The sequence below is a fragment of the Dasypus novemcinctus genome, chromosome 2, assembly GCF_030445035.2.
Source record: "Dasypus novemcinctus isolate mDasNov1 chromosome 2, mDasNov1.1.hap2, whole genome shotgun sequence".
NCBI lineage: Eukaryota > Metazoa > Chordata > Mammalia > Cingulata > Dasypodidae > Dasypus > Dasypus novemcinctus.
In genome coordinates this window covers 75,430,683-75,452,936 of record NC_080674.1, presented here as the reverse complement: position 1 = coordinate 75,452,936, position 22,254 = coordinate 75,430,683, and the positions used below count along the sequence as shown (strand labels likewise).

General features: G+C 40.6%; 1 protein-coding gene across 18 annotated transcripts in view; it reads left to right on the top strand.

The window, feature by feature from the left end:
* Positions 1–22,254, top strand: part of GFM2 (GTP dependent ribosome recycling factor mitochondrial 2) — a 99,037-nt gene that overhangs the window by 63,475 nt on the left and 13,308 nt on the right. For 15 of the 18 annotated variants that reach the window (XR_011646015.1, XR_011646017.1, XR_011646014.1 and 12 more), the window contains 2 exons: positions 759–938; positions 1,116–1,231. Coding sequence is in view for 3 of the 18 variants with exons in the window: in XM_058274808.2 (XP_058130791.1) it covers positions 759–938; positions 1,116–1,231 (296 nt within the window). In the remaining 15 variants the exon portion in view is untranslated. Of the gene's footprint in view, positions 1–758; positions 939–1,115; positions 1,232–5,651; positions 5,858–22,254 lie in introns of all 18 variants that reach the window. The other 3 variants (XR_011646023.1, XR_011646031.1, XR_011646030.1) reach the window with 1 other exon arrangement.

Below are 22,254 nucleotides of genomic sequence, written 5' to 3'. Positions count from 1 at the left end.
AATAGATTGTGGGTTGGTGGGGAGGAAGCCTTTTTTCATTAGGTCTTTTTCAGTACATGTGCTTCTGAAGTGAGAACTCATTAAATATCTTTTTGTACTCCTTAAACTTTTTTACCACTTAAGGTATTACTTAGAGTTTGTAATTAAAAGAATTTCAATCAAATAAGAAATTTTCCAGAAGTCTAAAAGAATAATCTACATATCATAAAACTTGCATGATTATCTTGCCTCAATACATCTTTTTTTTTTTTTTTTAAGATTTATTTATTTTCCTCCTTTCCCCTCCTCTCACCCTGCTGTTTTGCCATCTGTGTTGTCTTTTCTTCTCATTTTCTCTCCTCTAGGATTCACCGGGATTCGATCTTAAGAGACCTCTGATGAGGAGAAAGGTTCCCTGACAATTGTGCCACCTCAGTTCCTGGTTTCTGCTGCACTACACCTTGACTCTCCCCTTGTCTCTCCTTTGATGCATCATCATCTTGCTGCATTACTTGCATGGGGCACTGGAGTACTATGCGGGCACTCACGTGGGCATTGGCTCACCACGTGGGCAGTCGTGCTTTGCCTCAACATATCTTAACACTATAGCAGTACTCGATAGAACTTTTGTTTACTCTGATTTCTTATACTAGTGCCATTGTTAATATCTTCTTTTCTTGTGTCCTCCATAAGTTCTTGAATTGTAACTATGCCAGTTGTAGTATACTGACACTTTCCTAGAACAAAATCTCTGAGGTATTCAATTTGTTTGATTATAGATACCTTAGATAGAACTTTAGGAGACAGACGGCACTTTGTGACTGTAGAACTGGAAACGAGGCCGTTTGAAACATCATCTGTTATGCCAATTATTGAATATGCCAAAAATATTAATGAAGATCTTTTGAAGGCCTCCCAAGAGGCCCTTGAAAATGGAATTCACAGTGCATGCCTCCAAGGTAAGATACTCAAATAAGAGTAAGCATTTTTATACTTAACTCCTCATATTATGGATTATTTGTCTTTATTCTCATTTTACTGTTAAGTGTTTTCTCCCCATCTCTTTACTATCATTTCTCCATTAATCCTCCCTGTATGCCGAAGTCCTAACAATGCACTTTTTTTCCCTTGTGTAGGACCATTGCTTGGATCCCCAATTCAAGATGTGGCAATTACTCTACATTCACTGATAGTTCATCCTGGTACCTCCACAACTATGATCTCTGCCTGTGTCTCAAGATGCGTACAAAAGGTATTAAACTATCCTAACCCTTTTTGCTCTAAGGTGATTCTATTGATATATTACCAATGATCTCACAGAAACCTGTCCTTTAGGCTACCTATATATTTGCCTCTATAACCTATGGTCAGTAAGAGTTCTTATGTAATGTGCAGAATTTATGATTTCTTAATCATGGAAGCTTTATTCAAAAGAGGATCTTAGAAATTACTATACAACAGATGCTATTGAAATATCCTCTGATTTGTCAAAGAGGCCTATTTTCCTTAAGTGGCATCTCTGCTTTCCCTATGCCTACACAGCCGTTAGAAATCAGCTTAGTAGGTTTAGGAGAGGGCTGATCTGGGGTTAGCTTGACCCAAAACGGACTGTAATCCAAAGGACTTTGAAGAGCTAATATTGTACCAGTTTTGGAGTTCTTGTTTATTGAATAAAAGATTACTAATTTAATAAAGGATCACTAAAACCAGGTAAGTCCCACCCATTGAATAGCAGATTAGGTGTAAGCATTTTCCTGTTTCAAAGCATCAAGCATTCTTGTCTTCTTGGCATGGATATTTGGGTGATATCCTTAAATGATATGAACATTCTGCTTCCTGCCACAGTTAACCACTAGGGCATGGTTACTGTATGATAATTCTGTTTTTTGTTTTCAGAGAAATTGTGAGGTCACAGAAAAATCATGCATAGAAATACAGGGTTACGGTTTACCACCCTGTTATTAACTCCTTGCATTCATGAGGTACATTTGTCACAATTGATGAAAGTACACTTTTATGAATGTACTGTTAACTACAGTCTGTGGTTTCTTAGGGTTCACTATGTGTACAGTCCATGGCTTTTTAAAAATTTTTTATTCTAACATATATACAATCTAAAATTTCCCCTTTTAACCACATTCAATTATTTAATTTAGTTCTATTACTTAAGGTTCACAATGTTCTGCTACCGTCACCACTATTCAAATAGAATTTCTGTACCATTTAAGCATTAACTCCCTATTCTATAATCTCTAGTAAGCTATATGCTAGATTCTGACTTTATGTGTTTGACTGGTCTAATTATTTCATATCAGTGAGGTCATTCAATATTTGTCTGTTTATGTCTAGCTTATTTCACTCCACATGGTATCTTCAAGGTTCTTCCATGGTGTTGCATATATCAGAACTTCACACCTTTTTATGGCTGAATGATTTTCCATTGTGTGGAAGAGTGAGAGTGTAGAAATAAAGACTATTAGTAAAGGTAACTAAAAGGATAAAAAGACAGACAATAGTAAGATAGGACAATGGAGAGTCAAAGGATAAAATGGACAAAGTTAGTGCCTTTACAGTATAACATAACCTTGAAGAAGTTTCTTAACTTCCCTGTAATTTAGATTCCTCATGTTCATAATAAAAGTAATACTATTACCTACCTCCAAAAAAAAAAAAAAAAGAATTGGTCATAAATATGAGAGTTGATTTTTTTTTTTTGAGGGTTTATTTTTGAACTTTGATCCCATTGGTCTATGTGTCTGTCCTTGTGCCAGTACTATTGCTGTTTTGATTACTATGACTTTGTAATAAGTTTTAGGATTGGGAAATGTTAGCCTTCCAACTTCATTCTTCTTTTCTAAGATGACTTTGGTTATTCAGGGCCTATGACATTTTGAGATTATTTATAAATCCCAAAAAGAGAATGATTATGTTTGTAAACTAATCTGTTCTTCTAGGCGTGATATCCTTTGGTTATATTGGATTCAGGTGAGGGACTCTTAATTAGATTACCTGCTAAGATTAGGGCTTTGATCAGTAAGGTGTGACTTAGGTTGAGTCTCCACCCCTTTGGTGGGCTGATATAAATGGAAAGTCACTTGAGATAGACATGCTGGAAGAGAGATCTCTGTCATTTTTGATCCAGGGAGAGGTGAGGTCTTCACCTGATAGTTTGCAGCTGACCTTGTGAAGAGACCAGAAGAGCTGAGACTAACATAGAAAGCCTAGAAATAAATGAGCCCTATGCCAGGAGAGAGGAAGCCCTGGGAGATAAGCCCTATGCTAGCCTGCCTCTGAGAGAGAGAAAACCCAGAGGGGAAGGCTGAACCCTCATAGAGACATGCCCTGGGGCCTATTTGAGGCTGGCCTCCCCCCACCTCTGTTCCTTCCTCTATATAAGTGAAGGCTAATGAGTTACAACATTCTCATTTGTTCTGAGTACACATAAGGCTTGGAAATGCAACATTGTCATTGGTTCTGAGTATCTTCCAGCCTGGGTGGGGTTAGTGGGGGGCGGGGGGAGGCAGTGCGAATGAGTTTCTTGTTATCTATTGTCTTCTGGTATTCGGCCTTGGGTGGTTGTCTCCTCCCTTGTTGGCAGGACTTTCTGTCAGGCACAGGTGAAGGTGGATGCCCACAAGGAGGCGTTTTACACAGAACTGACTGCTTTGTCCTTATCACCCTAGTGCTTTCCTGTGTCACCTTTTCCCCTCAGGTCCCTGTTCTAGCCTACCTCAACATCCCCCTCAGAGAGTTTTCAACCTTATTCTTAAGGGGGAGCTAAAGGGCTATGGCCATTTTTCTGTAACTGCTTCCTGCTGGTTAGGAGCAATAGTCCCTGCTTAACGGCTTGTAAAACTCTGACTGTTCTATTGAGGCTGAAGGTAGGTGTGCTTTGAACAGTGGTTGGAAGTGGCTGGAACCCTTGCATGATCATTAATTTGTCAAGCATCAAACCTGGAAGAGATAAGTCTTGTTAGGGTTTTAAAAATGCAGTGGCCTATTAGGAGAACAAAGAGAAAGGTTGGGAGTGGACCTAAAAGCAGTATGTGCCAGGAAAGGTTAGGAACACAGAACGAGAGGGCTAGGTTGGTGGGTCCATAAGCTATGGAGGTGGCGGTGTACACTAGCGAGCATAAACCTGAGCAGAGAGAAGTTAAGGAGAGGTAATGTTTCTTTCCACAAAGATAGAAAATTCCATTTTGAAAGCAAATGTTAGGATGACCAAGAGTTTCATCTGTAGTTACTTCTTGCTTATTAGGGTCAAGGAAAATCTCCTATCATTTTGGAGTATGCCCTGGGTATAAACTAACAAAGACTATATAGGCAACGACAAGACAAGCATAAGGCAAGCAAAATAAAGACAGTCTTAAGTTAGTTAATATTTTATTTTATAGGCACATTCATTATTTAGAAAATGAGTCAAATTTGTCAAGACTTTTAACATACTCAGTACCCCTCTCCATGTAATCTAGAATAAAGGAGATATTATCATACTCATCAGGTATATAGGTACAGCACTTAATACTAATCAATGCACAAGTTCTTCTTTCAGTTGCAGTTAATGTATCTGTATTAGTCAGCCAAAAGGGGTGTTGATACAAATACCAGAAATCTGTTTGCTTTTAAAACAGGTATTTATTTGGGGTAGAAGCTTACAATTGCACGGTCTTAAAGGGTCCAACTTAAGGTACCATAAGAGGTTCTTCCTTCCTTCCTTCCTTCCTTTCTTCCTTCCTTCCTTCCTCCCTCCCTCTCTCCCAGTTGTCTGCTCTCTGTATCCATTCGCTGTGTGTTCTTCTGTGTCCGCTTGTATTCTTGTCAGCGGCACTGAGAAACTGTCTCTGTTTTGTTGTTGTTGCGTCATCTTGCTGCGTCAGCACTCCATGTGTATGGTGTCACTCCTGGGCAGGCTGCACTTTTTTAGTGCAGGGCGGCTCTCCTTACGGGGCTCACTCCTTGCATATGGGGCTCCCCTTCACAGGGGACACCCCTGCATGGCACAGCACTCTTTGTGCGCATCAGCTCTGCCCATGGGCCAGAAGAGGTACTTTCTTACCCAAAGTCCATTGCCACGTGTTGACACAAGATGGCAAGTAATCAAGGGTTCAGCCTTCCTCTTTCCTCTTAAGGCCCCATGTTCCCAGCTTCTTCTGATCTCAGCTGCAGACTGGCATAGGGCTCATCTCTTTTCCTCTGGGACTCATTTCTTTCCAGGCTCAGCTGCTCTGTTCTCTTCATAAGGTCAGCTGTAAATTATCAGGCTCATCTCTCTTCCTGAGGCTGCAGGATCTTCTGTGTATCTTCTCTCTGTGTCTACTTCTGTGTGAGAGTCTGTTTTATCAGCCCAAAGGGCTGGAATTCAACACTGAGTCTCACTCTAATGACATGGTTGAGTCAAAGCCCTAATCTTAACATAATTTAATCAGCATCTCAACTGAATCTAATACAATCAAAGGGTATCACACCCAGAGAAACAGACCACTTTAATAACATAATATCTCTTTTGGAATTAATAAATACTGTCAAACTGCCATGGTATCTCAGCTCCAGGTTTGTAGCATTATACTTCTTATCTCTCCATGGGATCAGACTACAATGCCAACGGTGTTTGTTTAGGTTCTACTCATATTACTCTGGTAATTATTGCTCCACTTCATATATCCTTCACACAGCCAGAATGCTGCAGCACGTTGGTCCTGGAGAAGCTCCAGTGTTTCACCAGCCTGGTGCATAGCGCCCTTCAGGACTATGAAACAGAGCCAGTCTGGAGGCAATGTCCATTTGTAAATCTAGTGATATCAAGCCACTGCTGGTTGCCACAGGAGTCTGAAACAACTATGTATTTCCATCTACTTCAGGAGCATGACCAGGAGATATGGTAGATACTTTCATTGTTTTAGGGTTTATAGTGACTGATCTAGCCAACAACTCAGATAGAGCAGCACCATGCTAGGGGCCTGGTTTGAATGCACAAGAGAGTTTGACAATACTGAAGTCTATCCCTTTTAATTTTATATACTTCGTAAACATTTCTAATGCAATATATAATATATTAAATGAGCTTATTTTTTAGTGCTTCACTTTTTACTTTTACACTGTTTACCATGATTATATTAATTAACAGGTATTTTGTTGGCTTATAACCAAATTGTTCCCAATGCTTTAAAATACAATTTACAACATTTTCCTGTACTTCAGACCTCTGCTTATCTCACTTCTAAACTTTGACAGACTTTAGATGAGTAGTACCAATTCCAGTATATACTCACCAAGGTCATTAAGTTCCAGGGAAGATTGGTTTCTCTCATGACCTCTTGCTCTCAGGATCCTTGATGCAAGCATCAAGGGGCATGAGGTCCCCTACTCCCTAGTCCTCAGAGATGACAGGACTCTGACAGCCACTGGACTGCAAGAGTGGATGGACATCCAACCTTGAGAGCAAAGGATTCCACCAGACAGTGATATCCTCAAAGGTCATGGGATCCCTCTGGGTTTTTGCCCAGAGTAGATACATTGGAGTCCACATCGTGTTATTAATGCCAGTGGGAGGGCAGGCAACATCAGTGTCTCAAATCTGCTTTCCACTGAATCATAAGGAGCAGAAGTTTCTATAGATTCAAACAGAAAAGAATAGAGTAGTTGCCATCATAATAGCAAGTATACACAAGGGTGAGGGCTAGTCTCTAAATTATCATAAACAAAGGTAATTTTCGTCTAGGATTACCATCAGAGTAGTAAGTATATACAGTGATGAGGCTAGCCTTGAAATAACCATAAGCAAAGGTAAGTTCAGTTTAGAATTACCATTACAATAGCAAGTCTAGGCTAAATCCAACCGGTTTCAGCAATTTCAGATATTATCCTTTTGCTGTTTTGTAATATACAGGCACCTATATGATGATTTTATCCTAACTCTTAGTTACCATTTCTAGTAAATTTTCACCTCAAAACAAATTGGGCACTTTTGTTTATCAGCTAAGCAACTAAAACTATTTTGTTAGTAACATTAATGTTGCTAAGTTTTTTTTTTTCAGTTTTCCAGCAGTTAAACTAATTCCATTTGTGATTACTTTTACAAATCAAATCCAATTACAATATAATATTGAAATTTAAAGGCATGTATTTAGGTAATTTTCACCATTATTTAATTTATGCTGTGGACAGGCAGTGTTGCAATGGAAAATTAAGTTCTTTTAAGGGGGTCCCCTTCTAAATTTAGCCTCATTATCCAATATACAACTCAAAGGAGATATAGCTGGCACATTCTGAGAGTTTCCCAACTTAAAATGCCAAATTAACAGGCAAACCCCAAATCTGGTTTACAAGTTCCTAGGCATGAGCAGACTGAAAAAATAAACACAGATTAGAACAGAATAAAGAATTTTACACACTTACTTAGTATAGGGAAAGACCTGACTTTAGAACCTTCACACAAAGTGTCCAGTGTCCACCCATGGCAGAAACTTCACTCAAACCCTCCAGCCTCATTCCTCTGCGGAAATCTCTGGGTAGCTGCTAGGTACAGAGCTGAGGGATCCAGGGAAGCCCTGTAGCTGATGAGAGACAAATTGGGGCTATTCTGGGGGCTGCATCCCCATTAGCCACCTCTCACAAGGGATAAAGTCCTATGGGCTTTTTTGCTGGAAGGATTGTAATGTTGCAAAGGGATTAGCAGGAAACTAGGAGGCCATTCTCCAGGAACTTTTTAATCCATGAGTCATAGGCCCTTAACAGCTTCCTCCTTGAGGGGAAATGTTCCTCCTATGGGGGTAGGTTTGATTGATATGAGCTATGGTGCCTGAGGGAACCTGGAGGGCCCAACCTGGAATTCCTGTACCCTATACTAAGGGTTTTATTTGATTAGCCATTTCTTGGGAGATTACATTTGGGTGGGTCCCCAGGTCTGATGCTAACAGACAAATGATTTCAAGTCCAGGCTCACAAGCTATCATTTCTGTGTCACCAGACTCTTGGTGGGTCAGACCAGGTTCTGTCGATTGGATGCTGGCTCCCAGGGAATGGAGAAGGCCTTGACCCAGTAATGGAACTGGGCATTCCAGAATAACTACAGATTGATGGCTTATGAGGAGGTTTCTTTTTCTACAGGCGGGAGGTTTAGTAAAACAATCCTACCTGTCACATCAAGGGTCACCTGTGGCTCCTCATGGTTGACGGTTTGTGGTGTCACCCAGAGAACCATGCCTGGCCTTGGACCCCTTCAGTCCTCCTTGGATGTGGTGAGCTGAGGCAGCTTGGGGCAGTCATGTTTCCAGTGGCCCACCTCCTCACATTTGAAGCAGGCTTCTGCTCACATGGAGCCTGGGTTCCAGTGGCCCCTAGATGACAGGGCATCTTGAACAACAGCGGCTACAAGATGAGCTTGTTCCGGGCCCCTTGCCTGCCCCTTCTTACCTGTTCCTCCTAGGTGACGCGGTCTCAATTGTTAAAAACTGAGAAGGCTCTTTCTAAAAGGGAGTTCATGGAAGTTTGGGAACCCACAGAAAGCTTTTGCAGCATCCTATGGATTTGAGAGGCAGACTGATAATGAAGTGAGTTCCTAGGAGGATCTGTCCTTTTCTAGAGTCAGGATCTACCAGAGTATACTTTTTCATTGCTTCTACCAACCTACCTTGAAATTAGGCTGGGTTTTCATCCTGTTTCTGAGTAATTTCCCTGAGCTTATTATAATTGACCTGATTGGTAGTGTACTTCTTCATCCCTTTGAGGAGACATGACCATACAGTCTCTGGCCCTCAGAACTGCCTATCTCCTTCTGTCTTACACAGGAGATCTCACTGGAATTCACAGTCCCATTCAGAGGCCACTCTTAGCCATCCTCTAATTTATATTGTGGCCACATGGTGTTGCAGTCTTTTTTTAGACCATCAGTATACAGGTTGTCCCAGTTTCTGAGAAGATACCCCAGTGGTATCTCAATGCTGGAATGCTGGAGGGGCTGCCCATTATCCTAGGGGAGTATGAAGACACGTTCATCAATTTTAGAAGTATCCCACTCCTAGACCTGACCAAACAGAAACTGCTCGCCAGCCTGGGGATTGGGAGCCCCTACTGTTGGCCGTCCCAGGGTCTTAGAGGTCTTCGGAGATGTTTGAGTCCATTTCCCAAACAAAAGCCACCAAGCCGGACTTCCTCCCTAGGAAAGGGGCTGGCTAGGAACTCTTCTTTCAGCCCACTTTTGCAGAAGTCTTAGGAAGTGGCCATGAGAGAGAATTCATTTTATGGCTGCTGCCAGGTACCAAGGTTTGCCATTAAGCCAGATATCAGGAAACCAGGGACTGATTATTCTGTGACTTGCAGGCAAACAAGCTTGGGGGCCTCAGAGGTAATGAATCAATAGGAATCTGAGGACTTCCAAGGGACTGAGGAAGGAACAGATCACTAGGCACAGCCAAGGGTGGGAGTCTTGGGGGCATCACTAAAAAATATATTTTCCATTTCTGAGGCAATATCAGACCCTACAATGAGAAGGACAGCTGTAATTAAAAGATTGAAGGTGCCATAATTAAAAGGTGTCAACCATTGGCCTGAGGAGACAGCACAACAGGTGGTAGTCATAGTCATAAGTAGTTGTAAGGAAAGGATAGAGGAAATCATAGAGAAGGCATGGGAGGGAGCAAGGGAATGGTAGAAAGATGGGAGTATGATGTAATAGGTAGTTATGGGACCACTCCTCTGGGCTCGGGCCATGTGCCTAGTCAGGCCTCAGAAGAGGTTTTACTTGTTACTCAGGTTTTCCTTGAATCTGCATGGCAAGGGGGCTATCCACTGTCACCTCTGAAGAGGGAGCTGGAAAAACCTGATCAGGCTGAGATTATGCCAAGACTCAAGTGGTAGAACTCACAGACTTAGAGAAGCGTTTGTGCCAGAGAAATAACAAGAACCCCCGACGTTGTGTTGGAGAATGTTACCGAGTGGGCAAGGAGAGATACGAGGGGCTGGTAGACTCCCGGCAGACTTGCTACACAACTCAGGGAATGTCCCCAGTCAGGCCACAAGGATGGTTTGGCTCACCACCTAGAGCTTTCTTGAATCTGCCCAGTGTGGGAACTAACCCTGCCACCTCCAAAGAGAGAGATGGAAAGCTCTAGGTAGACCAAGATTATGTTCTGTGGGGAGCTGATACAGAAACCCATTTGAAATGATAGAAGGAAATTGTGGGATGAAAGAACAACCCCCAAAAAAGAGACTGGAAATGGTGGGAGGAAATAGCAGACAGACAAAAGAGGGCACAGACAGGCTCTGATTAAAAAAGCCTTAACTCCTGGAGAGCAGGTGTAGCTCAGTGGTTGAGCACCTGCTTCCCATGTATGAGGTCTTGGGTTCAATCCCCAGTACCTCCTTAAAAAAAAAAAAAAAAGCCTTGACTCCAGTCTTCATGGGGTGGCAGATAGTGTAACTTGCCTCCTTCACTCCTAGCTGGCTTGCCAAAGATGTTGCTGGTGTTGGGTTTTGAGGTTCTTTGCTACATTGCATAAAGGAATTTAAGGATACACCATATGTTAAGCAAGCAAATAGCAAGTTAAGAGTTTATCATAACATGAAAGGAAGAAAAAGTACACAACAGAGACAGTGGTGCTTGAGGGTGAGACCCACCCTGGGGCTGGGGCTGCAGCCCTATTTGGGGCTGGTCTTCCTCCATGTAAATGAAAGCTAGTGAATTACAACATTCTCATTGGTTTTGAGTAGGCAGAAGAAGGATTGGAAGTACGTTATCATTAGTTCTGAGTGTCTGACTGCCTAAGTCTGGGTCAAGGGTACAGATGGGCTTCTTGTTACCTATTGTCTTTGAGTATTCAGCCTTGGGCAGATGACTCCTTTGTGGTAGGACTTGCCCCTGTCAGGGGCAGGCATATGAATGTCCATGAGCAAAAGTTTGACACAGAACTGTCTTGTCCCTATCACCCCAGTGCTTTCCTACAGCACTTTTTTCCCTCGGGTCCCTGTTCTAGCCTGCCTCACTATAGAGTTGGGAGGCTGCTGCTAAGTACCATTGATTCACTGAAGAAAAAAAAATGCAAGTCTCAAATCATATATATATATATATATATAATACATTTTTTTTATTTATTTCTCTCCCCTTCCCCCCCAGTTGTCTGTTCTGTGTCCATTCACTGTGTGTTCTTCTGTGTCTGCTTGCCTTCTTTTTTTTTTTTAATTTATTTTAATTTTTTAAATTTTTTATTTATTTCTCTCCCTCCCCACCCCCCCCACCCCGTTGCCTGCTCTCTTTGTCCATTTGCTGTGTGTTCTGTGTCAGCTTGTATTCTTGTCAGTGGCACAAGGAATCTGCATCTCTCTTTGTTGCGTTGTCTTGCTGCATCAGCTCTCTATGTGTGTGGCACCACTCCTGGGCAGGCTGCACTTTTTTTGCGTGGGGCAGCTCTCCTTACGGGGCGTACACCTTACGCGAGGGCTCCTCTATGCGGGGGACACCCCTGCATCACACAGCACTCCTTGTGCACATCAGCACAGTGCATGGGCCAGCTTCACCACACAGGTCAGGAAGCCCTGGGTTTGAACCTTGGACCTCCCATGTGGTAGGTAGATGCTCTATCCTTTGCTCTGTAGCATTCTAATTTTAGTGTATGTGCTGCTGAATGCTGAAGTGAGCACAGTTCCACTTTTTTTTTTTAGAATGTATCCAGGATTGAACCAAGGAACATCATACATGGGAGACAGGTGCTCAACCTGTTCCCCAATGCGAGTTGGTTTTTTGGTTTGTTTTTCAGAGGTTCTGGGGATCAAACCTGGGACCTTATACATGGGAAGCAGGTGCTCAGCCACTTAAGTTACATCTGCTTCCCTCCATGCATTCTTAATGTCTCTTACATATGAGTTCAAATTCATACTTCTTAAAGAAGAGGGTTTTTTTTTTTATTTCAAAAAAATAAACGATGCTTTAAAAAAATAAATATTGTTCACCTAAGGTTATAGTGTGTTAGTCAGCTAAAGGGGTGCTGATGCAAAGTACATATCAGATATCTGTTGACTTTTATAAAGGGTATTCATTTGGGCTAGAAGCTTACAGTCACAGGCCATATAAAGAGTAAGTTATTTCCCTCACCAAAGTCTGTTGCCATGTGTTGGAGCAAGATGACTGTTGGTCCCTGTGAGGGTTCAGGCTTCCTCTTCCCCTTAAGGCTCCATGGTCACAGCTGCTTGTTATCTCAGCTGTAGGCTGGCATAAGACTCATCCCTCTTTGCAGGCCTCGTCTCTTTCTGGGCTCAGCTGCTCTGCGCTCTCCATAAGGCCAGCTGTAACCTATCAGGCTAATGGCCTGACTCTCAAAACTAAGTTCTCTGCTCTGCCCTGTCATTTTCTATGTGTGTCTGCCCACCAAGGGGGTGGGGACTCAGTGTCCTACTAAGGTGGCAGAATCAAAGCCCTAGTCTTAATTTAGTCAAGTAAAAGTGAAACCTCTGAATTTAATACAATCAAAGGATATTACACCCAGAGGAACAGACCATTTTACAAACATAATTCTTTTTTGAATTCATCAATAATATAAAATTGCCACATACAGTTAAAAATAGCACCTATTTAAACTAGTCAAATTGTTGGTAGTTAAGAAATTGCTTAGTTCCCTCTGCAGTTGGTTTTAGTATTGAAATAACAGTAACCTGAAAGAGGATTTAATATGGATAAAACTCTGTAAGAGTTTATTGGCCAGTACTTCAGAATTTAACATGTCTTCTAAAAATCTGTGAGTTCCTAAGTTGATGAGCCTTTTACTAATGCCATATTAGAGAACAAGAATTAATTTTACGGAAGCAGGCTACATTTAGTTTTTTTATTTTAATATATTAATTTAAGTGAATTACTCCTAATGGAACTGCTTCTACCCTTGGTAAGCTTAATCTAGTGGAGAACCTCCTTCTGCTTATGAGAAGTTAATGATGCTCCATATATTTATTGAGCCATCTGTGCTGTGCTTACTATGCCCTGAACACTGTGAAGAACCCAGACATGAAGCATACATTTTTCTTGACCCAAAAGAGTCTTTGACTTAGTAAGGGAATTAATTACAGCCAAATAACCAAAATATTAGCTAGAATGGACTGAATACCATAAAAGCTGGGAAGCAGGGAATAGTTGAGGATTCTTGGTGAGAAATTAGTATTTGATTTTTTTTGTCTTTATTTTTTTTAATGTTACATTTTAAAAAAATGAGGTCCCCATATACCCCCCACCCTCTCACCCCACTCCTCTCCCATAACAACAATCTCCTCCATCATCATGAGACATTCATTGCACTTGGTGAATACATCTCTGAGCACCACTGCACCGCATGGTCAGTGGTCCACACCATAGCCCGCACTCTCCCACAGTCCACCCAGTGGGCCATGGGAGGACATACGTCTGGTAACTGTCCCCGCAGCACCCCCTAGGACAACTCCATGCCCTGAAAACGCCCCCACATCACATCTTTTCCTCCCACTCCCTACCCCCAGCAGCCACCATGGCCACTTTCTCCAATTACTAATCACAGTAGTTCATGAATAGAATATCAGTAAGTCCACTCTAATTCATACTCTATTCCTCCATCCTGTGGACCTTAGAATGGTTGTGTTCACTCCACATCTATATCAAGAGGGGGCTTAGATTCCACATGGATGCTGGATGCAATTCTCCTGCTTTCAGTTGTAGGCACTCTTGACTCCCTGGTGTGGTAGTTGACGTTCTTCACCTCCATGTTAGCTTAGCGGGGTAAGTCCAATAAACCAGAATGTAGGAATTGCAAGTCTGTTGAGGCTCAGGGCCTGGCTATCACATGGTCAGTCCAGAGATTCAGGTCCCCTGGGTATACACTAAACCCCAGCACCAACTACAGATCTGGTAAAAGTAACAGGAGAGGCTTGTGGACGAAGATCACATCTGAGTCCACCTCCATCACACAGAAACACAAACTCCAAAGTAGGGCCAACTGACATGGCACTGAACTCCATCTGCCATGACCATAGAACCTGTGGGTCTCTGTAGCCCTCAGAAGAACCAATACTTGGGGTTGTATCTACTTTATCTGTCCCTGGGACTCTACTGAGGTGTGCATAAGGGCAACCCCTCTGATAACCTCCCAGCTCTTTTTGGAGACTCATAGCCATATAAACTCATTTGTCCTTTCCATTTCCCCCTTTTATTCAGGTCAAAAAGCATTTTTAACTCCTGGTATTATATGTAGACTGAGATATTCTGCTGGTCCGAGTTGACCCTTTTATTCAAGGTCATTTTCTAGTTACATCATCAGCTGGTACTTGGTAGTAATCCCTTGGCACCAGGGAGGCACATCCCCGGGAGTCATGTCCCATGCTGGGGGGAAGGCAACCCATTTACATGCTGAATTTGGCTTCGAGACTGGCCACATTTGAGCAACATGGAGGCTCTCAGGAGGTAACTCTTAGGCACCCTGTAGCTCTAGGCCTTGTACTTATTTCAGGTGCACAGGCTCACAAGCATAGTCATTAGTATCAAGGGCTCATTGTTGGACCTTCCTTCTTTTTTGGTCTTTGCCGTTGCACTTGGGGGATTGTTGCTGTTCCTTTAGGGACTGTGATAGAGCTCCCCTGGCTAGGAACTCAGCACTCCCTCAGTTGTTTTTAATTGTAACCACTATGAAAATATCCAAACATTTTTATGTACCCTGGATATATGCCCTGAAGAACTCCCTGCCAACCATGTGTCCCCTGTCAATAACATCCCACACCAGTATTCCTCCCCTGCCATTGTTGAACCTCTCTGTGATGCAAAACTTCTTCAAAAGTGAAGCCCAATATATTGCCAGGTTCCATTAATAGTGAAATGGAATATAGTGATGAGTTTAAAGGTTAGATATAGAATACATATTAATTTAGAAAAATTAAGGTAAAAGTAAATTGGGGTATCAAAAAATTTAAAAATGTAAAAGCTTTGTTTTTGATGTTTTGCCTGCCATCACTGCAATAAGTTTTGCCCTGTATGCAAATTGGCAAGGCAGCTTCTTCCATCTTTTCCTCGCTGTCTATGTCCTTTCTCTTTCTTTTCCTAATTGTTAAGCTTATCTTCACAAAAGTTTTAGATCACAGTAATTCATATATATAATATACAGTACTCCCACATATCCAACATAAAACCCTTTTCCCTTCCACAGCAATAATCTTTTTACACGTTCATACTATATTTACTGAAACTGATATACAGATAATGAGACAATAGCTTTCAAACAAGGTAACATTTGGGTTTACATTGTGGTTTATATTTTAGACTATACAATTTTCTAAATTTTTAGTTATCTTATGTTTTACATTATGATTTACATTTTAGCCTATCAGCCCCTATACATTTTTTGGTGTAATTTAACATGTCTTATATCCATCCTTGCGTTAATCTTGTGGAACACTTCTATTGCCCACATAGTTACATTGATTCCATCTACTCAATACCTCTTTCCCCGTCCCCTCAGGGCCCTCAGTGACAGTCAATCTTCATTGCTTGAAGGGCCATGTTCAGAGATACTTGCAACAGTGTTGAGGGCTTGACATGCTCAACTGCCCTAATGCATTGGGAGCCACCATTTTTCTTGAGAGATACAATTCCCTCTATTTGAGATCATCAGTCCTCCCCAGGATGTGGGTATACCTTCACTCTCATTATATGGGTCTCTATCCAATGATATAACCCACTATGGCAAAAAGAGCACTCACTCCCTAGAAGCCTGTCCTGCATCAGATTATCCCCTTTAAGCATCTTAAACAGGTAACCTTCCTTGTTATATTTTTGAAAAAGTTTTCTCAGCATTATACTCTAGACCAAATACCTGACAATCTCCTATGTTCGTATGTTCCCCCACTCTCCCGCCAATTTCTTGGGCAGTATTACCCATCCTCCCATCCCTAGCCCCCTTCAAGCCCGCAAAGGTAACCCTATGCCAAAGGTACCCCTATGCCCCCATTTTATCCCTTCCTTGTACAAATACTTACCTCCAGCTTATCATAGATTTAACCCATGTAGGTGTCAGCTTACCTCCTTCATCTACCCCCCAATTTCCTTTAAGCCTATCATCCAGTCTCTAGCTCTCTGAGGCAGCTTGGTTTACTTATTTCATATCATTGAGGTCATGTAGTACTTGTCCTTCAATGCCTGGGTTGCTTCACTCAACATAAGGTTCTCAAGATTCATCCATGTTATCATGTGTGTTTGTAGTGTATTTGTTCTTAAAACTGTAGTATTCCATTGTATGTATATACCACATTTTATTTATCCATTCATCTGTTGATGGGCATTTGGGTTGATTCCAACTTTTGGCAATAGTGAACAATGCTGCTATGAACATTGGTGTACATATATCGGTTTGTGTCCTTGTTTTCAATTCTACTGGGTATACCCAGCAGTGGAATTGCTGGGTCATATGGCAAATCCATAGCTAGTTTTTTGAGAAACTGCCAGACTGTCCTCCAGAATGACTGAATCCTTCTGCATTCCCACCAGCAGTGGATGAGTGTTCCCATTCCTCCGCATCCTCTCCAGCATTTGTAGTCTTCTGTTTTTTTTCATAGCTGCCAATTTTATGGGAGTAAGATGGTATCTCATTGTAGTTTTGATTTGCATTTCCCTAATAGCTAGAGATTTGGAGCATTTTTTCATGTGCTTTTTAGCCATTTGTATTTCTTCTTTGGAAAAGTGTCTGTTTAAATCTTTTTCCTATTTTTTAAATGGGTTGTTTGTCTTTTTATTTTCGAGGTATAGGTGTTCTTTGTATATGCAGGTTATAAGTCTCCTATCAGATATATGGTTACCAAATATTTTCTCCCATTGTGTAGGCTCTCTTTTCACTTTCTTGACAAACTCCTTTGAGGTGCAGAAGGCTTTAATTTTGAGGAAGTCCCATTTATCTATTTGTTCTTTTGCTGCTTGTGCTTTTGGTGTGAAGTTCATGAAGTCATTTCCTATTACAGGGTCCTGTAGATGCTTCCCTACACTGCTTTCCAAAGTCTTTGTGGTCTTGGCTCTTATATTTAGGTCTTTGATCCATCTTGAGTTGATTTTTGTATAAGGAAAGTGTGAGTTGGTAATCCTCTTTCATTCTTTTACATATGGATATCCAGTTCTCCAGGCACCATTTGTTGAATAGGCCATTCTCTCCCAGTTGAGAGGGTTTGGTAGCTTTATCAAATATTATATGACTATATATATATGAGGATCTATATCAGAACTCTCAATTCGGTTCCATTGGTCTGTGTGTCTCTCCTTGTGCCAATACCATGCTGTTTTCACTACTGTAGCTTTGTAGTATGTTTTGAAGTCAGGTAATGTGATTCCTCCAATTTCGTTTTTCTTTTTCAATATGTCTTTGGGTATTCGAGGCCTCTTTCCTTTCCAAATAAATGTCATAGCTTGTTTTTCTAGTTCATTAAAGAATGCTGTGTTGATTTTTATTGGGATTGCATTGAATGTTTAGATCAGTTTTTGTAGGATAGACATCTTAATAATATTTAGTCTTCCTGTCCATGAACAGGGAATATTCTTCCATTATTTAGGTCTTTGATTTCCTTGAACAGTGTTGTGTAATTCTCTGTGTTTAAGTTTTTTACATCTTTAATTTTTTTTTCCTAGGTATTTTATTTTTTTATTTACTATTGTAAGTGGTATTTGTTTCTTAATTCCTCCTGAGCTTGCTCATTATTGGTGTACAGAAATGCTACTGATTTTTGCACATTGATCTTATAACCTGCAACTTTACTAAACTCATATATGAGTTTTAGAAGCTTTGTTGTAGACCTCTCAGGGTTTTCAATATATAGGATCATGTCATCTGCAAATAATGGAATTTTGACTTCTTCCTTTCCAATTTGAATGCCTTTTATATCTGATTCTTGCCTCAGTGCTCGAGCAAGTACTTCTAATACAGTGATAAATAGAAGAGGTGATAATAGTGGGCATTCTTGTCTTGTTCCTATCTTAGAGGGAAAGATATTAGGATTTCACCATTGTAAATGATGTTGGCTGTGGGTTTTTCATATATACTCTTTATCATGTTCAGAAAATTTCCTTGTATTCCAAATTTTTGCAGTGTTTTTATCAAGAAAGGGTGCTGTATTTTGTCAAATGCTTTATCTGCATCTGTAGATATAATCATGTGATATTTTTCCTTCAATCTGTTTATATGGCGTATTACATTGATTGATTTTCTTAAGTTGAACCATCCTTGCATACCCGGAATGAGTCCCACTTGGACATGGTGTTTAATTCATTTAATGTGTTGTTGGATATGGTTAGCAAGTATTTTGTTGAAGATTTTTGCATCTAGTTCATTAGAAAAATGGGTCTGTAATTTTCCTTTCTTGTGGTGTCTTTGTTTGGCTTTGGTACTAGGGTAATGTTGACACCATAGAATGAGTTAGGTAATGTTGCTTCTGTTTTGATTTTTTGGAAGAATTTCACCAAGATTGGCATTAGTTCTTTCCGGAATGTTTTGTAGAATTCACCTGTGAAGCTGTCTGGCCCAGGGCTCTTCTTAGTTGGGAGGTTTTTAATGACCGATTCTATCTCTTTACTTGTGATTGGTTTGTTGAGATCATCAATTTCTTCTTTCATCAATATAGGCTATTTATGTGTTTCTAGGAATTTGTCCATTTCCTCTAAATTGTCATTTTTCTTGGAATATAGTTTTTCAAAGTATCCTTTTATGATAGTCTTTATTTCTGTGGGGTCAGTGGTGATATCTCCTTTCTCATTTCTTATTTTATGTATTTGCATCTTCTCTCTTTTTTTCTTTGTTAGTCTAGCTAAGGGTTTGTCAATTTTACTGATCTTCTCAAAGAACCAGCTCTTGGTTTTGTTTATCTTTTCAAGTGCTTTCTTATTTTCTATTTCATTTAGTTCTGCTCTTATCTTTGTTATTTCTTTCTTTCTTCTTCCTGTGGGGTTACTTTGTTGTTTTTTAACTAATTCCTCCAAGTATATGTCTTGGAGTCGACCTGTTGGGATTTATGGTGTTTGGGGTGCGTTGTGCTTCCTGGACATGTACATCCATCTCCCTCAGTAGATTTGGGAAGTTTTCAGCCATTATTTCCTCCAACACCCCTTCTGTCCCCTTTCCCTTCTCTTCTCCTTCTGGGATGCCCAAAATACATATGTTTGTGCATTTTGCATTATCATTCAGGTCCCTAAGTCCCAGCTGGATTTTTTCTATCTTTTTATCAATCAGTTCTACTTTCTCTTTGATTTCAGATGTACTGTCTTCCACATCACTAATTCTCTCCTATGCCTCTTCTAATCTACGGCTTTTGCTGAGAGTTTATTTTTGATTTCTTGAACTGTGGTGTTCATCACCATCATATCTGTTTTCTTTTTGCGTATGTCTGTAATTTCTTCTGTATTCTCTCCAAGTGTTTTCTTCATATTGTTAATCTCTTCCTTTACTTCATTAAGTTGGTCTTTAATATGCTTTGAGATCTTTTATTACTTGTCCGATGTTCCACTCCTCTTCCTGGTTTTCAGTTTGTTCACTGGATTTGGTCATGTTTTCCTAATTATTGGTTTGGTTTGTAGTTTTTTGTTGCTGTCTGGTCATAATTTTATCTTGACGGGTTTAATCAGTTCCTTAGCTTCTTTGTCTAGTCTTGGGGATTAATTAGTTGTTGTTCTTGTGTAAGTGTTATGTCTTCTCTTTGTCACTTTGTTTTTCTTACTCTATTTTCTTGTTATTGGCTAAGCTCACTTTGAAGGAAAATATTAGGGCCAGGGAAAGCAAAATGAGTAAAAAAAGAAAATGTATAAAGTAGTATTGGTAATAAATGTTAACAGAGCAACAATGTGAGATCTAGGAGAATGGATATTAGACTCGTGTAAGTTGTGTAGAGTTATAGCAGTAAGTAGATTACCTATAATGAGACAGCCAACTGAATATGGGGAGGAATATAGTATGAATTAAAAGGCTAGTGTTTTCATGAGAGAGGGAAAGAGAAAAGAAAGAGAATAATATCAAGAGTGGATAAAAGACAGAAAACAGAACAAAGGTATTAGAAATAAAAAGTCAGACAATTTGGTGGCCAAAGAAAGGAAGGTGAATGTAAGAGAGAGAGTAGATGATGGAGGATAGAAAGATGTAGGGGAAAGGGGATAGTAGGTGTAGGTGGACAAAATCAATACACACATAAAAGAGGAAATGGAGGATGAGGAAACACAGCAAATGTGAAGCGTTCCCTGCAGCACCTATTATATAAAGAAAAGAAAAGAAAAAAAAGAGAAGAGAAAAAGGGGGGGGTACCAAAAGGGGGGGAAACAAGCAAGAAAAAGGGAAAAAAACTAAATAAATGAAAAAGGACCTTGGGGGATAAAACGGGAGAAAAGACCAGGAGACAATGTAATATTTGCAACCACGACAAAAAAAAAAGAAAAGAAAAGAAAAGAAAAAGAAAAGAACCAACATTTCAAGCTAGGAATCCACTTTGCAGTTAAATAAAATGCTTAGGGAACTGACCTTTCCCCCTTTTTCCCTTCCTCATTTCTCTCTCTCCTTAGGCAGCAGAAAAGCTGCCCTAGAGGTCCAGTAGGAGATTCAAGTGAGTCTTTGTTGAACCAACTCAACACAGAAGACTATGACTTTATTTCCAGCGTGAGAGCACCTACACCTCACCAGAAAACCCCAAATATGCTATTGGAAGCTTGGATAGCACCTACAGTCCCTCCCCCTTAGGTGTGCTAGGGGAGGTCTAATTGATTTTCTGACTCCACCTTCTCCCAGACCAATTTCCTATCCCAAGACGTTTAGGCAAATTGGGCTTCCTCAGCAGATTCGCCTCTCCTTTCTTTCCAGACTCTCCCCAGGTCAGCTGGTATACTCCAAGTTCAAGGAGAAAAACAAAAAACAACACAAAATGCAGAGGGCTAGGGTAATCAAGGACCTCAGACGGACTTCAGGGCACAGTGGATTCGGGAATGGGAAGTCAGTGATAATGCAGACACAGAATTCAGTCCTTTCCTAAGTTTTGGCATTTTTCCTCTTTTTACTTTTCCAACATCATTATTTTGTTCTAAGAGACATGTGAATTGGCACAAAGCTCTTGGTAAGGATTATAAAAAATCAGTGAATAGAAAGCTAGTTGCTCTTGCCATTACTTTTGAGTAATTCATTATTACTGTTAGATAAATTGTCTGTTCAGCAGGTATTTTGTAATTGAATCATTTCAGATAAGTTGATTTTAAAGGCTTAATCAGCTGTAAAGAACTAGTGATTGTTTTACTTTGTATGTTTGCTGTTTTGTGTGTTGTTTTTTTTATCTCTGTGATAAAGAAAATATACTCTTGATTTTAGTAATCTGACCATTTTTCATGATTGTGAGGGTAGGGGCCAAGGGAAGGAAGAGGAACAGGTTAGGTATCGGGGACAGAAGGCCCACAACCGTTACTTGACTTAAATATGGGAGATAATAGTGTATCCATCTACAGCCTTAGGAAGATGAGTTAGTAGGGGTCCAGGAAGAAAGGTTATCCGTTAAACCCAGATGAGGGTGAGGGTACATTCCAGAGCCGTGTTTCTCATCTGGTCTCCAGTACTAAATTCTGAGTTACTACATCCCACCTGACTGACCTTCCTAAAGTGTGGCTTAGAATTTATAGGACAATGTTTGATTTCTTTTATTACTGGCAGTCTAGAGAAATGGGGTAGTTTTTGGTTTTTTTTATTTAGACCAAACCCATCAGTATTTATGGTGTTTGCATACTCCATCCAAAACCCATTTACTGATTTATCTGATATAATAATACTATTAAAGAAGGATGTTTGACTGGGGCCCCCAGTAAAAATGTCTTTATGTTGCTCCTATTTCTCTAGCTTTCTTCAACTTCCTGTTGGCCCTGTGTTATTTTAGCTTTTTTTGTTTTTCTTCCTAGTTTCCATATTTTCTTTATGTACATATTCTTCTTGGCCTTTGCAGGCTAAAATTATGAACTGGTTGTTAGGCAAGACAAGGTTTATTTTATTTATTTATTTACATTTCTCTCCCCTCCCCCTCCCCCCACCGCCCCGTTTTCTGCTGTGTGTCCATTCGCTGTGTGCTCTGTGTCCTCTTGCACCCCCGGTGGCACCAGGAAATTGCATCTCTTTTTTGTTGCAAAATCTTGCTGTGTCAGCTCTCCATTTGTGCAGCGCCACTCCTGGGTGGGCTGTGCTTTTTTTGCACAGGGCGGCTCTCCTTGCAGGGTACACTCCTTGCATGTGGGGCACCCCCATGCAGGGGCGCCCCTGCGTGGCATAGCACTCCTTGTGCATGGCAGCA